The sequence below is a fragment of the Astyanax mexicanus genome, chromosome 7 (genome assembly GCF_023375975.1).
Source record: "Astyanax mexicanus isolate ESR-SI-001 chromosome 7, AstMex3_surface, whole genome shotgun sequence".
NCBI lineage: Eukaryota > Metazoa > Chordata > Actinopteri > Characiformes > Acestrorhamphidae > Astyanax > Astyanax mexicanus.
This window is the reverse complement of record NC_064414.1, coordinates 29,780,945-29,807,484: the sequence shown is the minus strand read 5'-3', so window position 1 is coordinate 29,807,484 and position 26,540 is coordinate 29,780,945. Positions and strand designations below refer to the sequence as shown.

The 26,540-nt window shown below is 35.2% G+C and overlaps 1 protein-coding gene across 3 annotated transcripts; it reads left to right on the top strand.

Annotated features, from left to right (window-relative positions):
* The first annotated feature begins 2,820 nt into the window (after window positions 1-2,820).
* Window positions 2,821-24,877, top strand: anxa11a (annexin A11a). 3 transcript variants are annotated; one of them, XM_049481791.1, is made up of 16 exons: window positions 2,821-2,919; window positions 6,614-6,673; window positions 6,716-6,925; window positions 9,600-9,685; window positions 12,901-13,134; window positions 14,336-14,423; window positions 14,714-14,808; window positions 15,071-15,184; window positions 15,662-15,752; window positions 15,888-15,967; window positions 16,720-16,776; window positions 16,877-16,970; window positions 19,071-19,166; window positions 22,664-22,722; window positions 22,882-23,004; window positions 24,098-24,877. In XM_049481791.1, the coding sequence occupies exons 2-16, from the start codon at window positions 6,622-6,624 to the stop codon at window positions 24,155-24,157; spliced, it is 1,539 nt and encodes a 512-aa protein (XP_049337748.1). In that variant the 5' UTR covers window positions 2,821-2,919; window positions 6,614-6,621; the 3' UTR covers window positions 24,158-24,877. The 3 variants fall into 3 exon arrangements, with proteins under 3 accessions (XP_049337748.1, XP_007240357.3, XP_015458852.3); XM_007240295.4 differs by having other exon boundaries at window positions 6,614-6,925; XM_015603366.3 differs by lacking the exons at window positions 2,821-2,919; window positions 6,614-6,673; window positions 6,716-6,925 and adding an exon at window positions 8,576-8,637.
* The last annotated feature ends 1,663 nt before the right edge of the window (window positions 24,878-26,540 follow it).

The following is a 26,540-nucleotide window of genomic DNA, read 5'->3' as shown; positions in this document are numbered from 1 at the left end:
GATGTCAGTAGAGGGGTCTGCTAGCTGATGTATCAGAGCTGGGTTGCTGCACTTTCCTCAGAGCATATTGTGATGATACATACCAAGTTTTGTTGCATCAAGGGCAGTTCAAAAAGAGGAGGTGGCTAGCTTGATATGCGTCAGAGGAGGCATGTTCTAGTCTATACCCTCCTAATCTTGGGGGCATTACTAGTGATAGCGGGAGTCCTAATGAGTGTGTACATTAAATTCACCTTTCAAATTGGCAAGAAAATGGGATAGATTAGAAATAAAATGATAAAAAAGGTCAACTACCTGTCAATTCTGTGTTCTCTAATCTCTTCTTAATTGATGAATTGCTGCAAGGGTCTGACCTACATGTGACCCCATGTTTATTCATAGTGAAACAGGAAGTTGTGAGCAACCACAGAGGTTTCAGAAATGCCACTCTTGCCCTGTTTGTAGTTGCATTAAGTGTAGATTGCCTTGTACATTGTTCTACATTTGTTTTGGTTTGTGTGATTTCTATGGGTGTTCAGATTGTTCAGAAGTAACTCAAATGATTTCAATAGATTTATCAACAGTTTTTAAATATTATAATTTTGGTGGGTAAACTATGTATGCACTCTTCTATATTTACCATTTCTGCCCAGTCCTTTTTAAACTGGTACAACAAGAATATATAAATAAACCCAGCCTTACTAGCAGGGTTCTATTCTTGAGATGCATACTCAAGAATGGCAGTGGATTCTGGGGAATATTAGCACAAATGTACCAACAGATAACAGGTGTGAATCAATGAAGCTCTAAAGGTTAGAATGGATCATAAAATGTGAGATAAATTATTATTGCTCAACCTGTTATGACCCCTTTTCCCTGAGTGAGGTTAATGAGTAACTTTGCTATTAATCATCTCTCTGCTTTACAGAGTAAATCCAACGGCAATATCGGCCTGTCTTCCACCCTCTTCGCAAATTTGAAAAAATGTTGTAAGACGGCTAAAAACAAGTATGCAGAAGGGGTGTGTGTGTGTGTGAGAGAGAAATGGTGGAAAGAAGCTATTTAAAAAGATTTTTTCTATCTTTATCATCCTGAGGCAGGTATAACAGGACTAAAAACTCAATACAAATAACATCATCAAGGCAATGATGATACACACAACAGTCCCAGACAACATAGAAAACGCTTCTCTATTTCATCATTAATTAAGGTGGCGTTACAAATGCAGCAAAACTGAATTTAAATCACTTAAAGGCACACAAGCCAGGTTTGGAACAGCAAAAGTGTGATATATTGGCTTTATATAGATATTGTTGGACAAATCACTTGTTTTAATAAAAAGCTTCACAAAGTATGTGTGATAATGTTTGTGCTTCAAAAAATGTTTTAAGTTGTTTTGATTTATAAATTTAAAAAAAACTTCACTATTTCACTATTCAATATTTTTACAACTGAACAAAATATAAAATCTGCTATCAATATTCAGCATTATAAAAAAACATAACCAATGGCACAAAACATTTTACATTATTCTTCGAATTCACCAGCCCCCTTATTTATCTGATTTGCCACTGCCCCTTTGATCCCTTATACACAATTTCTGAATTATAGATTAATTAAATGACATTGTACAAAGCGTTTCCAGTAACATCAGACACTTTGTTCATCAGATACTTTGTTCCCAGCATCTGCTTCAGCACAATGTGCTGCTGAATGCATGACCAGTCAGTTCTTCTGTGTTCACACAGTTCCTACTGTCTGTTTTCTACTTCCATATATGCAATGTAGGTCAACCTTTCAGAAAGGTGAAAGCATGTCAGTTTATTCACCTCTGGGAACTAGAGGGGTTAATGGGACTTTAGGAACAGCCTCAGTCCAATCAATAAATGTGGATTTTTAGAAATCCTAGTGGAAAACAAAGGGTACATTTTATGGAATAACATTTTAAGATGTAAGAAAATTGACTCCAGTTCTAGAAAGAATCTATGAAAACATTGTGATTTTTGGAGGATTGGTAGATAACCTTTGGGGCCTGTTTAATCTTTATAAGAGTCCATACATTTAAAAAAAGTTGTTTTTGTTACTGAATATAAGTTCTTAAACTAATAATCTGAACAAACCATTCTAAGCGTCAGTGGGTTTAAGTTTTAATTTTTAAAAAGTTTTAGGCACTACCAGTTAAACCAGATTACAATCCTCTGGGTATGATATGGGCACTTTTTGTTCAGTATTTTCCTGTGGTATGCTGTGACTAGAAGGTTGCTGTAGATGGGGAAACAATTGAAACCTTTCAGCAAATATGGAATTGTGTATAAATTAAATCATGTGCTACACATTGGAAGACCGGCAGGGTGGGGCTTAGTGTGATTCACTGTGGGCGTATTGGGCTGTCCAGCAGATATGTTCAACATAATATATGAAGTCAACAAATAAAACTGTTTTAGTAAGTAAAAAATAAATAAATGTGATGTACAAGCGTGATGTCTGAAATTCATCTTTTTTTTAGTCTACAGCAGAAATAAAAAGGGATTTGTCTTACGGTTCCAGTTCTTTTGGAGGGGACTGTAAATAAGTATGAACTGAATTTGGAACTAGTTCATTTGGCACAAAGCAGTCTTTTCTTTCTTTTTTGTATAAATGAAATCTGTACTTTGATTTAGGGTATTATTATTATTATTATTATTATTATTATTATTATTATTATTATTATTATTATTATTATTATTATTATTATTATTATTATTATTATTTCTTTGTACAGCACGCTGTACACTGTACAAAAATCTTTATTTGCGCAGTGGCTGCGTATCTGGAGCGCAGCCGTGTTGTCCTCAGAGTGCGCTGTGCCCCGCCCCCTGTCAGTATCGTTTCCAGGGCTTCCTGATGTTCAGTTCTTCAGCTGTGTTGCTGAAACTTTATCTGTCCAGCTGCTCCGGCCATGTAAGTGCCTGTTTCTCACTGATAACCAGCTGATATCTCTCTCACTGTACCTGACGGCGCGACCCTTATAGCTTATATAGCCGGTAGTGTTCAGAGTGTCGTTATTTTACTTGTTCTGTGTTTTTTCAGCTCTGTTTGTGAAGCGTTGGCGCTCAGGCTGTGGCTGTGTTCTCCTCTATATAAACCAAAACCTCCTTCAACAGAGTAACTAATCTTATTTATATCGTTAAGATTAGAAGAGTTACAGTCCGAGAACATATTTATATTTACTGTAAGCTGAATGTACACAGACTCCTCCTGTTTTCCTACAGTGTAGTCAGAGTTAGCTAAGGCCTGTAGTAATAGCTGCTGCCTGCGCAATGCAAGCTTCAGCTTAGGTATTGCAGTCTGTGTTAACTATAGCCTCCGTGGGCGGGTTCCACTCTGACAGGGCGTCTTTCATTCAGCACTGCCTTCAGTTTAGAGCTGTGTGATACTGTAAAGTTTGGTGTTGAACCGATACTAAGCAAATACAGGGCTAATATCGCCGATACCAAGACCGATACCGATACATTTTATATATAAAAAAACAGCAAATAACAGCAAAAAAAAACTTTTTAATGCAAAATCCTTTAAAACCCTCTATGGCAAGGTGTTGCCTTCAAGCAACAAACCACTTGACTATAACACTTTTTTATAAAGGTTAATTAAATAACGTGCTTTTATTTGGATTAATAATCCATTCCTTTAATTTTTGTAATGCCACAAAACATCACATTTAGTTTTTTCACTAACTAAAACATTGTTTTTATTTGTTGACTCCGGCCAACATTATGCAGCTAAACCACTTTTTTGGGCATAATGCTAAAGCATTGTTGTTTAAGATTTTCTTTCCAAAAATAAATAAAATCATACCATAAAGGGTTAATGAAATAAGTGTTCTAAAGCGATCTCCTGATCATAGTGACAGCACCTTTGTCCACTAGACCACTCGGAGCCTCAATACTTCTGTATTGATTGCTTTATTTATTTTATAGATTTAATTTGAAACCAGTGAAACATTAAAATAGTCAAATTTATTACATAAAATAACATTTACAAAGTCACATGTACTTTTAATGTAGGAGAAAGCAAGTGTTTTTAACATTATTAATGAATTATTCAGCAGTGTGTTAAAATTTAAATACATTTTCATGAGCACTGAGTGATACTGACATTTTTTTATTTACACTGTTAAATAGCTATCTAGTTACTCAGGTTCAAAAATAAAAACGAGTAATTGAAAATATTTTGCGTTTTAAGACCATAATGTATATAACAGTATGTTTCTCAATTTTGGAACAGTAAAATTTGATGTCTATGTGAATAATACAAAAGTATAAAAGCCACAAACATTTGACAAGATGTGTGTGTATATGTGTGTATATATACACATACATATATAAGTCAGTAATGAGTAGGCAATAGTGCAGTACATGGGAACATCAAACTAGTATCAATCCAGTATTAATACCAATCACGGGATCGATCCACCCACCCCCACTGTAGTTAATTAGTAAGCAGGCTGGTCTTCTACACAACAAACCACAGCTGTGTTTTTTATACAAATTACCCTTCTGTTTCTGTGACCCAATGAATGTTTCCCTAAACCTAGTGTTGTACAGCTCAGTATTGCACATTCTCTATGGAATCTTCAAATAAAATTAATTTGGACCTTTTGGTAAAGGACAATTAGGTAACATGGCAGTATCCCATTTTAAGGTGGTGTGAAAAAAGTAAATACAACCCTTGAAAACCCCTCCTGACATATTTAAACGTTTTAGTGTCTGTACGTTTGCTTTAACGCAGGACATAAAGAATAAAAGGTGTGATGACAGTGGGCTGTGCATGTACATAGTTCAACTTCCAGGCTAGTCATAGTGTTTGCTCACCTCCTACTTGACAGTATAAGTTTATGGCAGTGCTTCAGTGTGCTGCACTCAAACACGGTTCAGTGATGGGTGGAATCCATTGATATAAGTACAGTTAAGATCTGCTTCTCTATTCAAATACAAGGGTTCAGGTCTCTGTGGCTACAATATGGAAAGCAGGATCTAGCTGCAGTGGTGTGTGTTTCTCATGGGCTATTTTCTGATGCACTTAAGTTGCTCTGGGTAAGAACAGCTGAAGAAAAAGAAAACTGTAGCTAAAAGCTAAACAGCATGCTCTAAAAACATAGTAAATGTATAACTTTATAATGTATAGCTTTATCTTCAAACTCTTTTTACAGAGCCTGTTGATTATCATTAGTGATGAGCAGTTTTATTTAATGATGTAAACACACAGTCACAAGTTTATATTATTATAAATATATTTCTAGCTAGCTAATACTCACTCTCTTATCCCACTGTTCTCTTCTCCTCATTTTGCCTCATCTAACTTTGATTCTTTTATTTGCATTTAAATATCAATTATTAAATGCTTCAGTCTTCAAAAAAACAAAAAAATGTGATTAATTCATTCCGTGTTAATTAACTGACACTACAAGTACATTAATAAAATCATCATTTATTTGACATTTGCTTTTGGTTTATTCATAAGACGACAGTAGTATTCAGCTTAAAGAACAGATCAGGGGACAAGCTATCATTTATATGTGTAAGTCTGATATGAAAGTTGCTCCGCTGATAAGAATCTGTTGGGGAGGGATGCGGCAGATTGTGCAAGAGTGCTCTAATATACCGCTAATGTTTTTATTGCCCCCTGATTTGTGGCCGTATACTTTCCAGTTGCTATAGGCTACTGTACTGTGGTTGTCTAGAGATGCAGATCTCCCCAAAGAGGAGCTGGCATCTGTTTGACCTCAGTAACCATAGTGTTAACCTTACTTTAAAATCTAAGTGAATCAAATACAGCTACTTTCTAATTCATGCGCTGTAGCTGGCCTTGTAAATATCTGTTTTCTTTCCCAAAGCACTTTCTTTAATCGAACAGGACTACAGAAAATGGTGATTCAGTCCCAGGATAAGAAAAAGTACCATGGCTTTTGATGCACAAATCTTGTTTTTTTCCTCTACATTTGTTTTATTCTTCTGTTGTGAGATATTTTTTTATTTTAGCTTTAGCTTTACAAGGTTGCAACAGTTGGAAATTTAATAATTTATTTAAAACTGTGAATCTAATACGTCTTCAGTCTGCTCTAAGAGGCTCTCAATTATTACATATGCAGTTCATTTTCATTTTTCATTTCTCATTTACATATCTATTACATATTTTATTTTATTACAGGGTGGCATGGCAGGCACTGTAATTAGGGCTAGATAATATGATAAAAATATTGTATTATGAGATTAACAAAAACATACTTGTACACAATAACTTATAACTCTCACATAATGTCAGATTCTTAAAAACACTAATTAATAGTTATTTATTTAAATTTAGAGATCATTTAAAAATCATTTAAAATGTTCTTCACTGATAAAATTCATGATAAATCATTAACAAATTTAATATTGTCATATTGCCCAGCTTTAATTGTATTTTGAATGTTGTGTAATAAAACTGTTGCATTCTTTCAAAGGCTTCAATTTATATTTCCAATATATGTGTATTAAATATACTGTTATATATGTGTATTTTGCGTAATTTTATATATAAATTAACACACTATTTAGTGGATCTAGCATAGCTATTATCATGTAGCTCCTAATATGTTTCCCTCTTTTGATTGCAGAGTAAAAGATGAGCTACCCTGGCTATCCTCCACAGCCTGGTTACCCTCCTCAGGGTGGGGGTTACCCTCCACAGGCCGGAGGATACCCTCCACAGGCCGGAGGATACCCTCCACAGGCCGGAGGATACCCTCCACAGGCCGGAGGATACCCTCCAGCAGCAGGGGGTTACCCTCCTCAGGGCGGTGGATACCCTCCTCAAGCAGGCGGGTATCCTCCTCAACCCGGTGGTTACCCTCCACAGCCTGGTGCATATCCTCCTCAGCCTGGGGCCTACCCAGGCCAGCCCGGTGCTTATCCCGCCATGCCTACAGGTACGTCATTATAGCAGTGACGCTTTACAGTTTAACAGTGACGCTGTTCATGGGCTGGAAAGTATGGAAACACTAAATGGAATTCCTGGGTGGTGCTTGGAAACAACACGGCATGAATGGAAACTCCCTGTCACTAAACGTCTGACTGTGGGAGTTTGTTGTGTGTTGGTTGTTGGCAGACCTTCCTCTCTCTCATTAGGGACACGAGGTCCTCTGCTGAATAGCCCCGTGTGCTCAGAATATGTGCTGGAGATCATATGGATTATATTAAGCTGTTGTGTGTGTCTCAAAGCAGCTTCTGCTGACAAGCAGCATTAACATTACAGCTTGGTGTTTCAGGCTTTTTTAGAATGGGTGTGTCCACTGTCGACCTGTGTGACATGTCTATGCCCAAAGGCTGTGTAAAGAATTTTTTTCTTTTTCCTTTTTTTTGTCCTTTTTTTTTTTTATTGAAAAGCATTCAGTTACAGTGCTGTGCAAGACATAAACATTTTGTTATCGTTAGGATGCTTGTTTCATTTAAAAAATCCTGCACATATTTTACTGTTATTACTCAATACTATAAATTACTTTTATTAGGTCAGCTTTTTTAACTCATTCAGACCTGAATTATCTCCATTGATCGAAAAAAATGTAAGAAAGTTTTCTGTCCGTAATGCACAAAAGAGACTCTGCTATAGAGAAATTCTACTATAACATTTATGAAGCAAATAAATCCAATTATCTAAAATATCTAATAGTTAATAGTTTAATATTTAATTTTATTTACATTGCATTGGAAGCCTGTGTGTAATACTTTATATTCCATATTGACATTTGATTTCATGAACCATCCCTAAACATGGCTATAATACTACTGTGTTTCCAGTGCAGTGGGTGGGGACAAATTAATGTTTCATTGGTTTAAAAACTTGTTCATTGGCTGGTTCATGGCCTGTTCTGATGGACGACAGCTTTCTAATAGTGTTATGTGGACCAAAACATTATACAAAAAATAAGAAAATACATGATGCCTATTGTAATGAATGCAGGGTCTATAAGGGTCAAACAAATATCATATATATCGTCACTGTGTTTGGAAGAATTTTTGTCATTGTTTAGTTTACTACATAATTAAAATTTCATTAATTTAATTTAAACAAACGGTCCCTTACGTTGTATCAAAATTTCTTTATAAACAAACCAATAGAAATTCTTGAAAATTACCTGAAATAAACTCTTTACATTGACTTCCATTGAAAACCTGTAAATTTGGTCTTTTGAATATACTTGTTTTTTTTTAACTAGACTGCAATAATATGCCATTATATACTTTAGAACCTCATCGACACCAATTTTTTAATTTGTTTATTGGAGTTTTTTATTTTACTACTAATTTTATATTAAAATATATGCCTTTATATACCTTTTACAATTCACCATTTTGTTTTGGTAACTGGCATATTTTGATGGAATAAAATAGAGGTCACCACCACAGAGCCATGCTCCTTTCAGAGTTGTGGTTATTAATGAGGTCCAGGAACAAACAGACCTATTTTCCATATCAGAAGTAGGTGATGGGTGTCGTGTTGACTAAACCTGGGCGGTCTCTGATGTTTGGCTGATGTATAAATACAGGGGGGGGTATTGGCTCTGGAGCAGAGTTTTTAGAAAATTGAGTTGGTTAAGTAAGCCGTAAGGTGCGTAACTGATGGAGAATAATAACCCAGTCTGTAAGTAAATTTTACCCTCTAATTGCTGTTTTCTTAAATGATTGATTCACAGTGTTTTTGATGTTTGCATTTTCTATGAAAGTTAAATGTTGTACATGAACGGAGTATGTTAGAAGCACTCAATTTGTCTACTTTTTTTTTTTTTTTTTTTTTTTTAGTCACCATTTAGGAATTTGAATGGCATTGGTCATTTTTTGTTTAATCTGGCAAATTGAACACTAATTGTTAATTCACAAAATGAGGGTGTGTGCCATATTGCATTGTGTAAAATGCAGTGTATTGTTTATGTTGTCTTGTGATTCACTGTGAAGCTTAAAGGGTATTTCTTTCTGTATAATTATTCATTTTTTCATTAATTTTTCAAAACTAAATACAAAATTAGACTATTGGTTAATTACTGTAAAATAGTCAAAAGGTTCTACTGAATATTTGAAACTGTTGTACTTACATGATATAAAACATATCTGTTGAAGAAGTATATTATTGTAATTAATTTAATATTTTGTTTTTTTATATTGCTAATAATATCATTATCGCAAAATAACCTGAAATATTGTGATATTATTTTAGTCCTGTATTGCCCACCTCTTACAAAAATCAATGTCTGACTAAAATTTATTAACACTCTAGCAGATTATTTCACAAGATGCTGATCAAGATATGGGCCTATAATAAAATAAGTATTTTTACATTCTGTGTTGTAAAACCAGAGTATTATATTACATTATATTTTATATTTACATTCTGCAATGGGTATCAATTATAAGAACTGGTTTATGCAAACAAGTGACATTTTTTTAAATGGTGGACAATTTCCAGGTTTATTGTGAGAATTTATTTTACTTACATACCTTAACAGTTTTTCAACTTAAATCATTTATTGCCCAGATTACCTTTACATATTTATCTGCTGTTCAACAAAACATTGTTTTTTTTTATGTTTTGTTTATGTGTATTTGTAGGTGGCTGGGGAGCTCCTGCAGGTCCTGGAATGCCTGGAATCGGGCTTGATAATATGTCCAATCCTGGATTCAATCAGCCAGCAATGGTAAGTCTTGTTCTTTGGATAGATAAGGTAAAACAGAACCGTATACTTGATTAAACTGTATTATAGTTTATTTGTAGGGGTGTAACAATATACTCTGTTCACGATTCGATTCAGTTCACAATACTGATTTCACAATTCGATTTTATCGCAATATTTTAAACAGATGTGAATTAAGAAATTTTTCGAGCGCCGCTGCTCACCGCGGCCGACAACAAGCTATAAGCTAGCTGCCACCACATTTGACAAAGAAAACAAGACAAATCCCTACAGAAAGAAATAATATTTAGCCAAAACAAATAAAAAAATAGGAAAGTCCTGCACAAAATAAAAAGGAAAAGGAAAAGGAAACTAACTTTATATTAATAAAATAAACCTAAAAGAAAAATAAATATGAAATTGGAAAATAACCAACTAAATTAAACCCAAAATACTAACAAAAATTTCAAAATTCAAAATTTGAAATTATTTAAAAAAATAATGTTTTTTAAATTATTATTATTATTATTATTATTATTATTATTATTATTATTTTTATTATTAATAAACATTGAATGGAACTCCAGTGGTGAAATTCAGTGCTTAGCAATAGTCTTTCTATTGCTAGTTGCTGCTGTGGAAGCCTGAATGATTTGCTGAACATTATATATATATATATATATATATATATATATATATATATATATATATATATATATATACATATATATTAAAATATATATATACATTTATCCTGTAAATATACCAATCAGACATAACATTAAAACCACTGACAAGAATTTTCCACAGAAAAAGATTCTGTGTGAGCAGAATGTGTTAAACTGGGAACTGAAACTAGAGCTTTTAACCCAAATTACTGTGATGCTGTGTCTTGAAAACAGCTCTGTACAGAAGTACTCTGATGCTGTCTCTACGTGCTGTTGTGTTTACTTTAAGGAGAAGACACTATCACTACCATCTCAAATAACTCTGTACATACTGCATTATCCCCTATATAGTGCACTGCTTTTTAGAACAAATACAAGCATATGGTCCACAAAATGCTCTACATAAAAAATAGATATTGATTTGAGATGGGGCCTTGAAAGATTAAACATTACGCGTGCACAGCTTTTTGAAGATGTACAGAGTCAGATCAAATTTAGTAGTGTTTCTACATACAACTTGGATACACGATAACTTTAAAATAAGTTAAAATTTTAGACTCGAAGACACAGAGAGTGTGTAAAGAACTAACTCTCTAAAGAGCTCATGACAAAGATGTGATGAAAAAAGGACGAATATTGTAACATAAGTAAAGTTTTGTAAAATATTACTGAAAATTGATCAGTGAAAAAAAAAAAAAAAATCTGCTTATTTTATTGAATTACCACTTTTCCCATTAGATTTCCCTTGTATTTTTGCCATCAGACACATTAGACATCCCCAACTTTCCCAGTATTCTGTAATGACTACAGAGCCAATACATTAAAGGCTGGGAGATGGGGGACTTTGAAGCGCGCCTTACTTCTTCATGGTGACTGCTCAAATTTACCAAAAACGCAAAACAACCCAAAAACATCTATTTTACCACAAACTTACACCACAATACCTGAGAAACAATCCTTCATACACAGTTCCTTAATAATGAACAAAAATAAAAAAAGCAAGGGCACCCCACAGCATCATGGGAAACCTCATATGTCACAGAATCACATGACACTGTGTGGGTCAGTGGTTGTATTTACTGTGTACCTTTTAGTATATACAATTGGAACAAAGCCAGTGCCACAAAACAACTAAATTAACTCTCTAAAGAGCTCATGACAAAGATGTGATGGAAAATAGGACGGACATTGTAATATAAGTAAAGTTTTGTAAAAACTTCTTCCAAATTCCAAATATTGCTATTTAAAGGGTTTATTTGCAGAAAATGAGAAATGGCTGAAATGACAAAAATGATGCAGCTTGCAGACCTCAAATAATGCAAAGAAAACAAGATCATATTTGTAAAGTTTTAAGAGTTCAGAAATCAATATTTAGTGGAATAACCCTGTTTTTTATGCATTTTGGCATATTCTCCTTCACCTTCATTTTAATGCCACTCCTGGTGCAAAAATTCAAGCAGTTCAGCTTGGTTTTCAATTCGGTAAAATCAAAGAAACTCATAATTTTAAGTGATTGCTTATTTTTTTCCAGAGCTGTATGTATGAATATACAGAGGGCAGATCTTGTATGATGTTTCTGGTATGCAGAGGTCAGAACCTCTCCAATAAATAACAAGCAGTAAACCAGTGGCCATAGTAAAAGCCAGCTTATAATGTTTGATGCTGCTCACTGTAGCTCAAACTGCTGAAACCATTTATGCAGACTATGTATTGGAAAGCTCCATGGAGTTGGGCTGTTTTGGTGGCACAAGGAGGGGACCCACACAATATTAGGAAGGCAGTTTTAATATTGCGGCTGAACAGAGTACATAAATAAGATTATGTGCTTGTCAGTCAGATATTGTGCCAACAGTTTTTCATTTCTCTTCTTTTCACATTTCATTAAATTCAAGAATGCTGAAAAACATGTTTGTTTTGAATGTTGTGTTAGCAACAGTTTGATGCAGTTGGGTGGATTATTTTGTCTCAGGGGTAGCATCATGTGATCGTAAGGAGTCCTAGCACCTTATGTATGAAAATAGACCAGAACATAGACAATCATTGATCGCGGATCTTATAATCCAGTGCACTTTATTTTGATTGCACAACAGAACCATAAATTAAGACAAAGCTGTTCTAAAGACATTTCTTTCTTGTCTGATATGGTCAGGTATATATTTATATAAGCTATTGTACACTACCAGATCAGGAGCGTCCCTTTCTATCTTTAAGAAACTCCTGTAAACAGAGCTCTTTAAAGAGCACCTTCTCTCCTAACACCTCTAACACACTAACTACTTCTAACCTCATTTCCTTCTTCCCCCCCCCTCTTTCCTCCTCTATCCCACTATTTCCCTTTGACCTCCTTTAAGCCCTGTCTAAAATGTTTTTTTTTTCCTTGACCTTCTTTTACTCTACATACACAATTATTGTAAGTCCCTTTGGATAAAAGCGTCTGCCGGATGTAATGTAATGTAATGTCATATATACTAACACAGTCTCAACAGTTTGCATTGTTTAGTATTTGGTTGCAACAATTTGTAAATCTGTAAACTGCACCCTAACCAACTGCACTCGGACCTGTCTCCTCAGCCAGGACCAGGCATGCCTCAGATGCCAGGCTACCCAGGGGGACCAGCTCCAGGCCAGCCAATGCCAGGCTACCCACAAGCCCCACCATCCAACCCATCCATGCCAAGCTACCCACAAGGTCCTGCACCTACTCCGTCTATGCCTGCCTACCCAAATACCCCCGCTCCAAATCCGTCCATGCCTGCGCATGGAGGAGGGTTTGGAGGTGGTGCTCCTGCAGTTCCTGCTATCAATGTAAGTGTCTTGTTTTACATCTCACAATGAGATTCTTTTCTTAGCATTTAAAACAGAACTTCCACTGGGTTGCCAAAATGTTGTGTGACATCACTGTTGAAATTGAACAACTAAGTGCATGAGGCCGTACTGAGAATAGACAGTATGCAGTAAGCTATAATGTCCATTCTATTGATGTACCGTAGCTTGATTAAAATAGTACTAAACCTGGATTTTGCAAAATCTTATGTCACAGGGAAACCATAAGGTGGTGGATTTAGGAGTATTACGGTAAAGCTTATTTTGCAGTTTGTAAAATCAAGTGTATTACAAAAAGAGTTTGTTCTGCTTTTCTTGGATTAACTGTCTGTGCCCACAAAAGGTAGTTGGAACATAACTGTAAGGTGTTGATTTGCATTTATTGAAAAGAGTGTTAGTGAGGTCAGGATGTTTGGATGAACCACCCACTCTCATCTCAAAAGTTTTATATGCAGCATCATGAGTCCAAAGAACACAGTCCCACTACTCCACAGCTCAATGCTGGGTGTTGTACACTCCTCTAGCCCACACTTGGTATTAGGCATGGTGCCAAGAGGGTTCATGTTTCAACTATTTGTTCCAGAGAAAGTCTTGTTCTATTAGCAGTTATTTTGTGTCTGCAGTGGGTGAAAGTTAAACTAGCTAAATGCGTTCATTAGATGGTGTTCCACAAACATTTGGGCATATAGTGTATGTTTAGCATTTTTATAATCAGCTTATCTAATGGCTAAAGGCTGTACGTTAGCTATGTTTTAAATTTAGTATATTATGACTAGGGGTGAGTGATATGGCCTTAAATTAATATTACAATATTTTAGGGTACTTCTGCAATATGATATAATGTAATAATGTAAAAAAAAACCTGCCAAATATCGTATTAATTTCAAGAAAATACCTCTGCAAGAAATCTTTTACAAATAGACTTTTTGTGAGCTATTTTGTGAACAACAGTAAGTTACCAAGAGTTTGATTTTGTATTAAATAATGTATTTTTTTTAAACATTTGTGCGATACAATATGGCACACCCCTAATCTTAACCATTAAATCATTTACAGATTGGAAAAAAAGAATTAAATTTCTCCTTCAAAGGGATCTTTTCTCCTTTCTCACTCTACTACCCCAAAAACCCTGTACAGATACACAGAAATAAATATGTCTCTGTTGTTGTTTTTCTACTTTTAGCGAGGATTCAGAGGAAGCATTCCAGATTGTCCGGGAGCTGATCCTTTGAAAGATGCAGAAGTTCTCCGGAAAGCCATGAAGGGCTTTGGTAAATATTTAATTGGATATATTCTTATTTTTAGCTTTAATTTAAACTCCCAACCTGTTGCCACAGTTTTGTAGGTCTGGTTTTTCCACTGTGGCCTGAGGTTAGATTGTGGTGAATGCCTGTTTTTCTTTTTTGGACAAGTGGTTGAATTGATTGGTGTCCTCTCAGTGTGGTCTTTGTGGTAATTCCCAGCAGAGGATGACATTTTCACAGAAAATTGGTGACCTCTAAACTTTTCAGCTTCTTGCTTTCATGTGGTGGATGATTTTGAGTGTGACATGTTTCAACAGGCACTGATGAGCAGGCTATAATTAATCTGCTTGGAAGTCGCTCCAACAAGCAACGTGTACCTCTCCTGATTTCATATAAGACTGCATATGGAAAGGTAATGCTGAATAATAATAAGAATAATAAAACAGGATTATCTTAACTTGAGAGACATTTCTTAAAGTTTATTATTGCATCATATTTATTTTGCCATACTTCTTTTTGTGCCTTAAACATTAGAAAGTGTAGTATTTATATGTAAGTGTAGTGTTTATGTATACATTTTCTTTTTTTCTTTTTTTTTGATACAGTCCTGAATATATATTTAAATATATTATTATATATGATATGTCCGATATGATTTTATGCTGTTTCTCCAGGACTTGGTTAAGGATTTGAAGTCTGAGCTTTCTGGGAACTTTGAGAAGCTGGTGCTGGCCATGTTAAAGACTCCTGCTCAGTATGATGCATCTGAGCTAAGAGAGGCTATTAAGGTTAGTAAATACACAGACATTCTACTTGCCTTGGGATAGGAACTAGAATTGTGTCCCATGACTTTTGCTGTGTCCAATGGAAGCTTAAGAATTCTGCATTGACTGGTGGGATATGAGTGTGGGGCCTCATGTACTAAATGTGGAAACCTTGAGCATGATTTTTATCACAAGGCTAATAAACTTCTTATTTTTATTTGGTTTGATTTAAGTGTATTGTTTACAGAGGAAGAAAATAATCATGTGATTTTTAGTACTTTTTACTGTCTTTGTTTACTGTCATTTATAATTGTAGTCCTTAAATAAAATTACAATGTTCAATTTTCAGTTCAAGATTCATTAAGATTAATTTTGGGACAATATTTTGTTCACCCTCTGCTTTCTGTGGTCCAGCTGGTTAGGATGTCCGGTTGGTTAGACTGATAGGGTGTGTGAGAGGATCCATTAAATCATTTAACATGTTTATATTGTGCTAAATAGGGAGCTGGGACTGATGAGGCCTGTCTGATCGAGATCCTGTCCTCTCGCTCCAATGCAGAGATCAGAGAAATCAATCAAATCTTCAAAGCTGGTTTGTTCTCTTACCATTTTCACACACAACGATTACAGATATGAATTTCCTGACAGGGTTTCTCTGTCATTTAATGCGTGATTTATTTATCATTTAAGCATGAAGGAATCTCAGAGTTTTCTTATGTTTCAACAGAGTACAAGAAATCACTGGAGGATTCCATCAGTGGAGACACCTCAGGACACTTCCGGAGACTGCTGGTCTCTCTTGCTCAGGTAAGCGGCTAATGCTAATGATGCTCCACCAGTCTCGAGTCTCGGTGCTGGAGAAACAAATATGAAAATCCTTTAAACCCTCATACATAAGGTGCACCAGATTATAAGGCACACTGACACTGACATTTTTGGGAAAATTAAAGGAATTTAAGTGTGTCTTATAGTGCGAAGAATATGGTACATTTTTGTTGTTTGTGTTGTCTCACCTTATTTAGATATAATCCAGACGCCCAAGATTCATGAAGTGACTAGGTGTAAATGGGGTCATACACACATCAGTTTAACATACAGAAATTTATATAAATATAAATAAACATGTATAGAATAAACTATTCTTTTAATTTTAGCATTATACTTGAGGCAGTGCAGAATTTGTGCATCAATCACTGGTTCAGCTGATCAATACTTCATTAAGTGAAATCAGCTGTGCTGCAGGGGAAATTAAACAAATGGCTAGAGTTGCATCAGAATGAAGAAAAGCCAGACTGTGCTTCTGGCCATCTTATATCATTTTAATGTGTAATAGTGTTTTAAAAACAAGACATTCATCTTACTTGTGTTCACATTTATGAATAACAATCCTAATAATATATTGTTCTTACAATGAAAGCAAAACAGAAACAGGCTTTTTATTATATATCCAAAACACTTTTATCAACTACTTGATTAATAATGTCCTTGCTGCAAAATAATGCATTTATATTTTACTTACATGAACCTGACCTCATTGTTCTTCTTTCTTTATTTTAAAGGGTAATCGTGATGAGAGAGAGAATGTGGATATAGCATTAGCCAAACAAGATGCTCAGGTAATTACTGGCTGTAGCATTTCTCATTTTCTTGTACTATTTAATTTGTTTGTTTGCTGTAAAGACAGCCACTATATGTACCCAATGTCTTCTGCTCTAGACTCTTTATCAAGCAGGAGAAAATAAACTGGGCACTGATGAGTCCAAGTTTAACGCCATCCTGTGTGCTCGGAGCAAACCTCACCTTAGAGCAGGTATTTCAAACTTTTTTGCTACAGTAAAACAGCATGTGTTTATATTTTTGTGATTTTTATTAAATGTACTTTATAAATAAAGCTGACTTCAATTGAAGTAGTGAATATATAAAATTACTGAAGTTATAAATGTATTTATGTGGAGATGTACTAATAGCTTTTATTCAGAAATTATATTAGTATTCCATGTGTCAAACTTAAGGTAATAAATACAGTCTACCCACTGCAAACAAATATTCTTTATTTGATTAATTGTAACACTTGAAATCTCTTTGAACAGTGTCCCTGGTTAATATAAAAATACTGCATTAGCTGCATAGTAATGTAATTTGTTGTTGACTGTAGTTCTCTATAATATTAAAGGAAGGGCTGTTTCTTTAATAGTTTAGAGAAGATTGTGTATTTTTTTAACTAAAAGTGACAAAGAGAACCTGATTTACAACTTCTCGTGCATTTAATACTCTCTGCAGACTAAAAGTATTAGGAAATCTGCTCATTCATTGTTTGTCTTGATTTTGTTAGAGTACCTGTCTCTGCTCTCCAAAATCTAGTTAAAAGTTAAAAACTACAGTTGACAGTATTGCTCTGAGTATCTTATTGCATTCAGTGACTAGAGTGGTATTAAGGTCAGGATGTACAGTAGATTTACAGTAGATAAGCATAGATTTCTGGATTTCCTCTAATGCTGGGTGCAGCAGCATTAGCATTAGCGGCTAACCGCTAGCAATGGCTAGCTCTAGTAAACACCGACAGCGCTACACTGAAGAACCCTGAGTGTTCTGGTATTCCAGAGCGATATTAGCTAGCAGTTCGTCCCACATAGTGTGTTTTAACATGGTAAATGTGCAGGCTACAGCTCGATATACTCACCTCTGAATGGCAAAAGTGCTAGCGCTTAGCGCGGTTAGCTGCTAATGCTAATGCTGCTCCAGCAGTGCTAGCAGCAGGGGTTAGCAGCAGGCTACGGGCCAATAATTCTCACCTCAGAACGGGGAATGAGCTAGCGCTTAGTGCAGTTAGCAGGAAATGCTAATGCTGCTCATACATAAGGTGCACTGGATTATAAGGCGCACTGACGATTACCTTTATATATTATTGGTTGTGACATTGCAATTGTTGGTAATATTAAATAGTAATAAGAAAGAGAATAAGGGGGGTCACATGGTCAGTGTGTCAATGTGTTATGCTGTGCAGTGTAAGGATTTTTGGAACTATATGAGCATTCTATAATACAATAGCTGTTTCTGCCTGTTCTATTGTGATGCTTATAGCTGTGTATGATAATGGGGGCTCTAAATGCTGTAGCTTCCTCATGCAGGCCCCCTGGTGGTGTAGATGCTGGCTTAAGGAGAACCTCTAGATTATTATTGCTTTCGTTTTAGAAACTGTGGCCCGATACTTACGTGTCAATCATGATGCCGGTGTTGTAGCTCCACAATAGACTCAGACTATAAACTGAAGGTTTTTCCTTCTTTATATCCCTACTCCAAAAGACTCGCCCAACAACACTTACCTGAGGCCTGTAAAGGTTAATGCCTGAATAGAATTATTGATTTAGTTTGACCTCATAAATATAAAATATGAGCAATGTCTGGATAAACTTGCTGGCTAGGAGGAACTCTATTGTTTTGCATTGCATAGAGAATGGGTGCCATAGACCAGCCTACTGATTTTGTCACTGCAATACTTTTACAAATGAGGGAAAGTTCTTTAAAATATTAAAAGGTTGTTTACTCCATCATATTGAATTGGCTTTAGCACTGCCTGTGAGTGGTTACGAGCAAAGGTGGGCGAGGCCATTAATACACAAGTTAACGTAGACACGGGTGTTTTTTTTTTTTTAACTGGATACTGCAGATAATGGAGGTTGAGGAACAGTTTCACATGCAGCGTGCATATACTCAGAGAGACCTATTGAATTTCACAAACAACAAGAAATAGTGGAATTTAGCAAAAGGGCACCTTTAAAAAACATGGGCAGCTAGATGTGTGTTTAATTTAAAGACCTACAGTAGCTCTAGGACTGAGGAATGCATGCTGTAATGTTAGCTGAGGACAGTATTTATAGGCACCACTCATGTTTCTGCTTTGTTTGTACAGTGTTTAATGAGTACCAGCACATGTGTGGCAGAGACATTGAGAAGAGCATTGAGAGGGAGATGTCCGGGGATCTGGAGAATGGCATGCTGGCAGTTGGTAAGTGCTGTAATCTGTACCCAGCTTGTTTTTGTTTTTAGCTTGATTAGACCTACAGGGTGTGATAATCTTCTATTTTTTTGTCTATTATAACTATAGTGAGAAATGATTCATGATTCTATATATTGTATCTTGAAATGCCAAAAGTCATGGGACAGAAAAGAGTGTCATGACCCATGATTTATGCCACATCCTATGACAACTGAACAATGCTACACTGACTTTTCTGACACTGATTTCTGTCAAAATTGTTTGTCTGTTTGCACAGGCTACAGCTCTGGAAAAAAAGAGACCAGTTTAAAATAATGAGTTTCTCTGATTTTCAAAATTGATAACCTCTGAAATATAATTTAGAGGAAGATCGATGATCACAAGCCATCAAAACAAGCTGAACTGCTTGAATATTTGCACCAGGGGTGGCATAATACTATCCAAAAGCAGTGTGTAAGACTGGTAAAGGATGCCAGGATGCATTAAAACTATGAATAAAAACCAGGGTTATTCCACCTATTCTTTTTTTAACTTTTAAATCTTTATAAATTTTGCATTATCTGAGGTTTGAAAGCTCTGCATTTTTTTTTTTCATTCATTTTTTTTTCATTTTTCTCATAAATGAAAATATTTTTATTTGGACTTGGAATTTGTGAGAAATGTTGTCTGTACAACAATAACAACAGTATTAATTTTACTCAAACATATACCTATAAATAGCAAAATCAGAGAAACTGATTCAAAAACTCAAGTAATCTCTTCATTTTTCCCACAGCTTTATTATAGCCTGATGCAGCTGGTCACAGTCATTACAACACACTGCGCTGTCCACTGTGGGTGGTAATGCCTTCTCTGGCGTATTCCGGTTACTTATGTTCAAAGGTGGAATGTCCCATCCATTTGGCACACACTATCAGCTCATACTTATACTCCGATAATTCTTGTCTCCTTGCCATGAGCACACTGGACAGTGTTTAGCCTCACTCACTAGATAACACCTCACAAGACACAGGTGCAGTTGTTCCCAAGCTGTCCTCTAAAACACCACACCTCATGAACAATTCACATACTGCTATTCCCTGACTTTTGGCATCTCAGCGTAATAATGGTGCTTATGTGTACAACCCATTATTGTATCAGTATATTGTATATAATTTAAAGCTCATATACAGATTTAAAACACTGTGTAGTGTATTTAAAACTATCATTATCATCGTTATCATCAAAATCTTGTCCTCCAATTGGCTTAGTCAGATATAGTTGTTAAGCATACCCTTTAGATATCATTCGAAGGTAAACATTCTCATTTAACTACTTTGTGTTTCTTAAAATGCCCTCTATGCTGCTGTCCGCTCTCAGGGTAATGGTAATGTGATAAACATTTATCTATGAATTGAGTTGATGAACACTGTGATACACTGTCTCACATTTTCACACATTGCTGTGCTGTCTGACCCTCATCCTGTGTGTAAAGTGCATGGTGGTTTTCAGTGTGATGCTGTGTGTGTCTCTTTTAGGTCAACACACCATTTATAGTGCTTTGTCCTTCAGTTTTCAGACCCTGCATCTTTTCTCTCTGTCCTTTTCTGTGAATGTGTTGATAATAGATTGAAATATTTTAGTAAACAACATTTTAGACTCATTCTGTGGGTTTTCTATAGCAGAAAATTACACAGTATGTCCAAAAGTGTGGACACATTGCTGCAGATATCAAAGGCTTTCATAAATAGAGTGTTTTCCCCCCACTTTGGTCCAATAACAGCTCCTACTCTTCTAGGAAGGCTTTAGAGATTGGAACATTGCTGTAAGGATTTGTTTGCATTTATCCACAAAAACTGTGTTTAGGTCAGGTACTGATAGTATAATTAGTGTTAGATAAAAAAAACATTAAAAGCTCATCCCTCATATCTTTCTTTTTACTCAGAAAATAAATAGAGGGCAACCCTTGTTTACCGTGTAGCCCAGGATTTACAGTAGACAAAAAATAAAAGAGAAAATAAAATAATATTTAATTGATATTTAATTGATATATAATAAAAACATATATTACAGACTATAAAGCACACAGTATTATAAGGTGCACTTTAAATGAAAGTCTATTTTGTGGTCTATGTTCATACATAAGCCGCACCGGAATATAAGGCGCATTTTAAGAGACAATAGTAAGGAACAGGTGTAAATACATGTTTCCCTTCTTATACAGCAGGTCTTGTCACTAGGGGCAACTAAGTAAACAATACTTTAATTCTTAAAAAAAAAAAAAAACTTCTTTCAAAGTCATATGAGCACTGGATAATAATGTACACAGATTTCTCTCCTAAAAAAACTGTTTATTTGTGTAAGTAAAGCACTTCTGTTTATTTACAGTAAGCCTAGATTTAGAGTATTATAGCGCGGTTAGCAGCAGCGCTATTATAGTGCTGACACGGGTGGTTAGCAGTGCTAAGCGCTAGTAAATGCCACCTGACAGCGCTACACTGAGGAACTCTGTGTGTTATGGTAAGCCAGGGCACTATTACTTAGCAGTTTGTCCCATGTAGCTTGTTTTAACAAGGTAAACGTGCAGACTACAGTCTGATATACTCACCTCTGAATGACGAAAGAGCTAGCGCTGCAGTTAGCGGCTAATGCTAATACTGCTCAAGCCTCAGTGCTGAAGAAACTTCACTGAAACTCTTTTATAGTGCTGTACTTCAGCGGAGTGTCTTTACTGTTTCTTACAACCTAAAATTCAGTTATCCGAATTATAAGACACACTATCAAGTTTAGAGAAAATTAAATGATTTAAAGAGTGCCTTATAATGTGAAAAATAGAATCAAGATAATAGAAAAAGGTAAAACAATTAAGATATTAGAAGAATAAGAGTAAATAATAAAATAAATTGAACAAATTAAGAGCTGATTCGTAAAATAAAAATAATAAATTCTTAACATTTGAGAATGTAAGTTTTAAAAATAAAATTGACTCAGATTAGACTTTAAAATAACCAACAAAACAAAGCTAATCTAATTAAAACTGAAATGTAAAATAAAAGTCTAATTTCTAATATAGGTAAAAAATAAGTGCTAAATAAGTGAAGATTGTCATATAAACAGTGAATGAGAAAATTAGATAAAATAACCAAAAAATACAAAAGACTTATCAAAATAATGAAAAATTAAAGAAATATGTTAATAAATTAAGTAAAAAAAAATCTATATCAATATTTTCACTGCTCCAAAGCTCAATGCTGGGGGCTTTATACCCCTCTAACTGACTCTATGCTTTGGAATTGGTGATCTTAGGCTATTATGGACCTGCAGATCATTCTATTTGATAAATTCACTCTTTATGAGGGATGTCTGAATACTTTTGGACATACATTATACGCTCTGTAGTGACTGAGAGTCTTGTCCTTCCCTGGTTTCAGCAGAAGCTGTAGTAGAATGGTATTTGATTGTGATTTCACATAGATACAGGTGAATAGATTCATGCATTGAATCTAAAAATGTTCTCTTGTCTGCAGTGAAGTGCATTAAGGACACGCCAACCTACTTTGCTGAGAGACTCTACAAAGCGATGAAGGTGAGATGCGTCGCTCAGGGCTGTGTGATTTCAGCTGTGAAGCAGTCTCACTTCTTTTCACTTGCTCAATAATTACACGTTTTGACTGTGCCGTGTAAATTTTTGAGTGAACACCTTCCAGATTCTTAGAATCCTTAAGTTTCTTGTTTGTGTGTTCAGGGACTGGGAACTAAAGACCGCACTCTGATCCGCATCATGGTGTCCCGTTCTGAGGTGGACATGCTGGACATCCGCCAGGCATATGTGAAGAAGTATGGGAAGTCCCTCTACACAGACATTTCTGTGAGTAATGCTGCTCTTTTTTATCAGTCCTGTCCCCTCCTTTTCCATCACATTGATTAGGTACATTATTTATTTACACATAGGTACATTTAACATTTGTGTTGGACAGACAAAAATATTAGTATTAGTAGTATTAAAATGTGTGTGTGTGTATATATATATATACTCTTTAAAACTCTTTATGTCTCCTTTATATACTTTAACTTCTGTCTTTAACCTTTTCTGTGCAGTAAACACACATGCACACTAGTGATCACACAAACATAGTGATAAAGTGAGCACACATGCTTGAAGCAGTGGGTGCCTGAAAGACAGAGAGGGTTGTGAGGGCCTTGTTGAAGGGTCCAGCAGTAGCATCTTATGAACATGGGTATTATTAGGGCTGAGCGATATTGAAAAAAATAATTGAATGTTGATATTCTTCAGGTATAAGAATGATTTTCAATTACAAATTACTTTTTCTGATTATTTTATTTGTAGATGTGCCAAAATAATAACCAACAGCACCATTAAGAACTCATGGTTAGATTTATATGAAACATATATTAAAACAAAGGTTTAATTTAGCTGTTTTTTTGTTGAGATAGCAGGCAGCTCCTATCAGCTTTACAATCAGCTTTTATGTTGAACATGGTGCAAAAATTTCATTACCTCAAAACCTCATTATATGTCAATTAGAAAAAAGCACAAAATATGAGCCTATGCATTGAGACTGTATCTGGCAGGTTCTATACTGTATGTAAAGAGGAACAGTTTGAACTATCATATTTTTAAAACAGTGATTAATTAATCAAATTAACCAAACCCACACTTCAGCAATCGTAACCACTGAGCCACTGTTGGCCCATTTTACTTCATATGAAATGAATGTGCAATATAGTATTACCACTATGCAACTGATGCTCTAATGGTTTATTTCTGAATGTTTGTGTTGTTTCTGTTTCATTTTAAAACTGTAGCTTGCAGTATAATTATTGTTATTTCCTAAATCAAACTAATTTATTATACGTTCTTATTTTGAAATAGGGTTCTGAGCTGAACTCTGTGAGTGAGCGCTGCTTTTTAATTGTTAATGTTCTCTGGGTTTTTTCAGGGAGACACTTCAGGGGATTACAAGAAATTGCTGTTGAAGCTTTGTGGTGGAAGTGATTAAGATGGGGCAGCTTTCATCGCAGTGAAGAGGATGAAATGCTATGTGTTGTGTTTGTTTATACAAATCATATTCTCTATGCACTCTACTACAGTTGCATGCTGTTGCCATAATCTGCATTAGTTCACATTTTTGCCAAAGTATGAATTTATATGCTGTCTTTTATACAAATCTTTATTTTAAAGGGAATAGCTTATATATATGTTTTTCTTTAACTAGGCCTTTGACTGACCATGTTGTATTTTAAGCCATAGTTGAATGATGAAACATTTTAAGAAACATTGGCCATATATATTTTTGTTGAAAAAATTAGAGGAGAAGATATTTATGTATGCTTACATATGTTTTAGTAAAGTTTAACTAAATGTAAAATGAGTATTAACCAAAGTGCCAAATAAAAAGTAGCTTTTGTTTCTGTTAATTAGGAAATGTTAAAATAGAGTAAAAATAGTAGTTGCTGAAAACTATGAGATTTATTATTAGATTAATACATAATGTGTTTAGTATTGCAATAGCAACAAATTAAACACCTTTACAGAGATTCCTGATTAGTTTTAACATTATGCCATAACATTTCTACATTATTATTATCTTTATGTGTTTACATATTTGTTTTATTAGACATTACAGCAAGCACCAATCGGCTGGGAAATTATGAATGAATGAATAAATAAATAAGTACATAAACAAACCCAATCAGGTAATTAAAGAGACTTCACTGTGTTATTTGCTTGCTTTGTTTGTACTCTTGTGTTTTGCCAAGACAATTTATTACCTAAAAAAAAAGAAAAATAAAGCATGTTTAAAAAGAAAAGAAAAATGCTTGAGCTCTACCTCTGCAACATTCGGTGTTTACCTTTGGAGTGCAGTAGAATGTGACCTCAAAACATCCCTCAAATAATGAGTCCCTGCTGACTCAGCCGTGACTCGCAGGTTGCTCTCTGCCTCAGGCCTCGGGGTAGCGCTACTGTAGTGTGAGAACGCGTGAGACTTCATATCGCGCTAGGAATTAAGATCAGACTGTATGACAGGCCATCAGTAGATCAGACTGATGCTGCAGCAGCACATTGCCCATGTTCAGTAGAAGCATTAAGTCGTGTTTTGCTAAGCTGCCAGTAGAGAGCAGTGTCACCCTGTATTAATGCTTATGGTATTGCTTGCTGCAAGACTAATGGGGACACTAGAGTTCTGTGCTGGAAGCAAAAAAGAAAGACCATAATTGGGGCAGCATTGGCTTGTTTTGCAGCTTAGATAGAATTTTATAAGAATAGAAACTGCAGTGTTTTACCATGTCTATGAACAAACTGGGTCCAATTTTTTGACTGCAGCCATGAAAACAGGTAGAAATATGCATGTTCAAACAAATTGTACAGTGGTATAAAAATTTTTGGGCAACCCTGATAATTTCTATGATTAATCCTTTATTAATCATTGGTTGTTCAGATCAGCAGTTTCAGTTAAATATATCATATAGCGGATGAAAACAGTGTTATTTGAGAAGTGAAAAAAAAGTTTATAGTATTTACAAAAGGTTTGCAATAATTCAAAATTTTGGAACCCTTGTCGTTTTATTTCTTTGAATGTCTTTAGCACTAATTATTGGAACACAAAATTTGTTTGGTAAGCTCACTGACCCTTGACCTACATACACAGGTGAATCTAATTAAGAGAAAGAAATAAGGTGACCAATTGCAAGTTTTTCTCCTTTTAGCATCTTCTCTAAAAAGTGGCAACATGGGAGCCTCAAAACATTTAATCTCAAATGACGCGAAAACTAAGATTATACAACATCATGGTTTAGTGGAAGGATACAAAAAGCTATCAGAGATTTCAGCCATCAGTTTCCACTGTGAGGAACATATAGTGAGGAAATGGAAGACCACAGCCACAGTTATAGTTAAGACCTGAAGTGGCAGACCAAGAAAAATCTCAGATAAGCAGAGAAGAAGGATGGTGAGAACAGTCATAGTCAACCCACAGACCAGCTCCAAAGACCTAGAACATCATTCTGCTGCAGATGGAGTACTGTGAATCCTTCAGCTATTCAGCGCACTTTGAACAAGGAGAGGCTGTATGGGAGAGTAATGCAGAAGAAGCCTTTTCTGAGTACACGCCACAAACAAGAGTCGCTTGACGTATGCTAAAGCAAAAGCACATTTGCACAAGCCAGCTTCATTTTGGAATAAGGTGCTGTGGACAGATGAAAATAAAAATTATTTGGAGGGCGATATGCATGGTGAAAAAAAGAACCCAGCATTCCAAGACTTAACACTTAAAGCTACCCACAGTATAGTTTGTGGTTCCAGTGCAGGTACTGGGAATCTTGTTAAAGTTGATAGTCACATGGATTTCATTCAATATCAGCAGATTCTTAAAAACAATGTTC

Excerpts from the sequence above, each read along its gene's own strand:
- anxa11a (XM_007240295.4), top strand. The coding sequence starts at position 6,622 with ATGAGCTACCCTGGCTATCCTCCACAGCCTGGTTACCCTCCTCAGGGT. Across the intron at positions 15,968-16,719 it reads TGCTGGTCTCTCTTGCTCAG|GGTAATCGTGATGAGAGAGA; the intron begins GTAAGCGGCTAA and ends TTTATTTTAAAG. Across the intron at positions 23,005-24,097 it reads CCCTCTACACAGACATTTCT|GGAGACACTTCAGGGGATTA; the intron begins GTGAGTAATGCT and ends GGGTTTTTTCAG.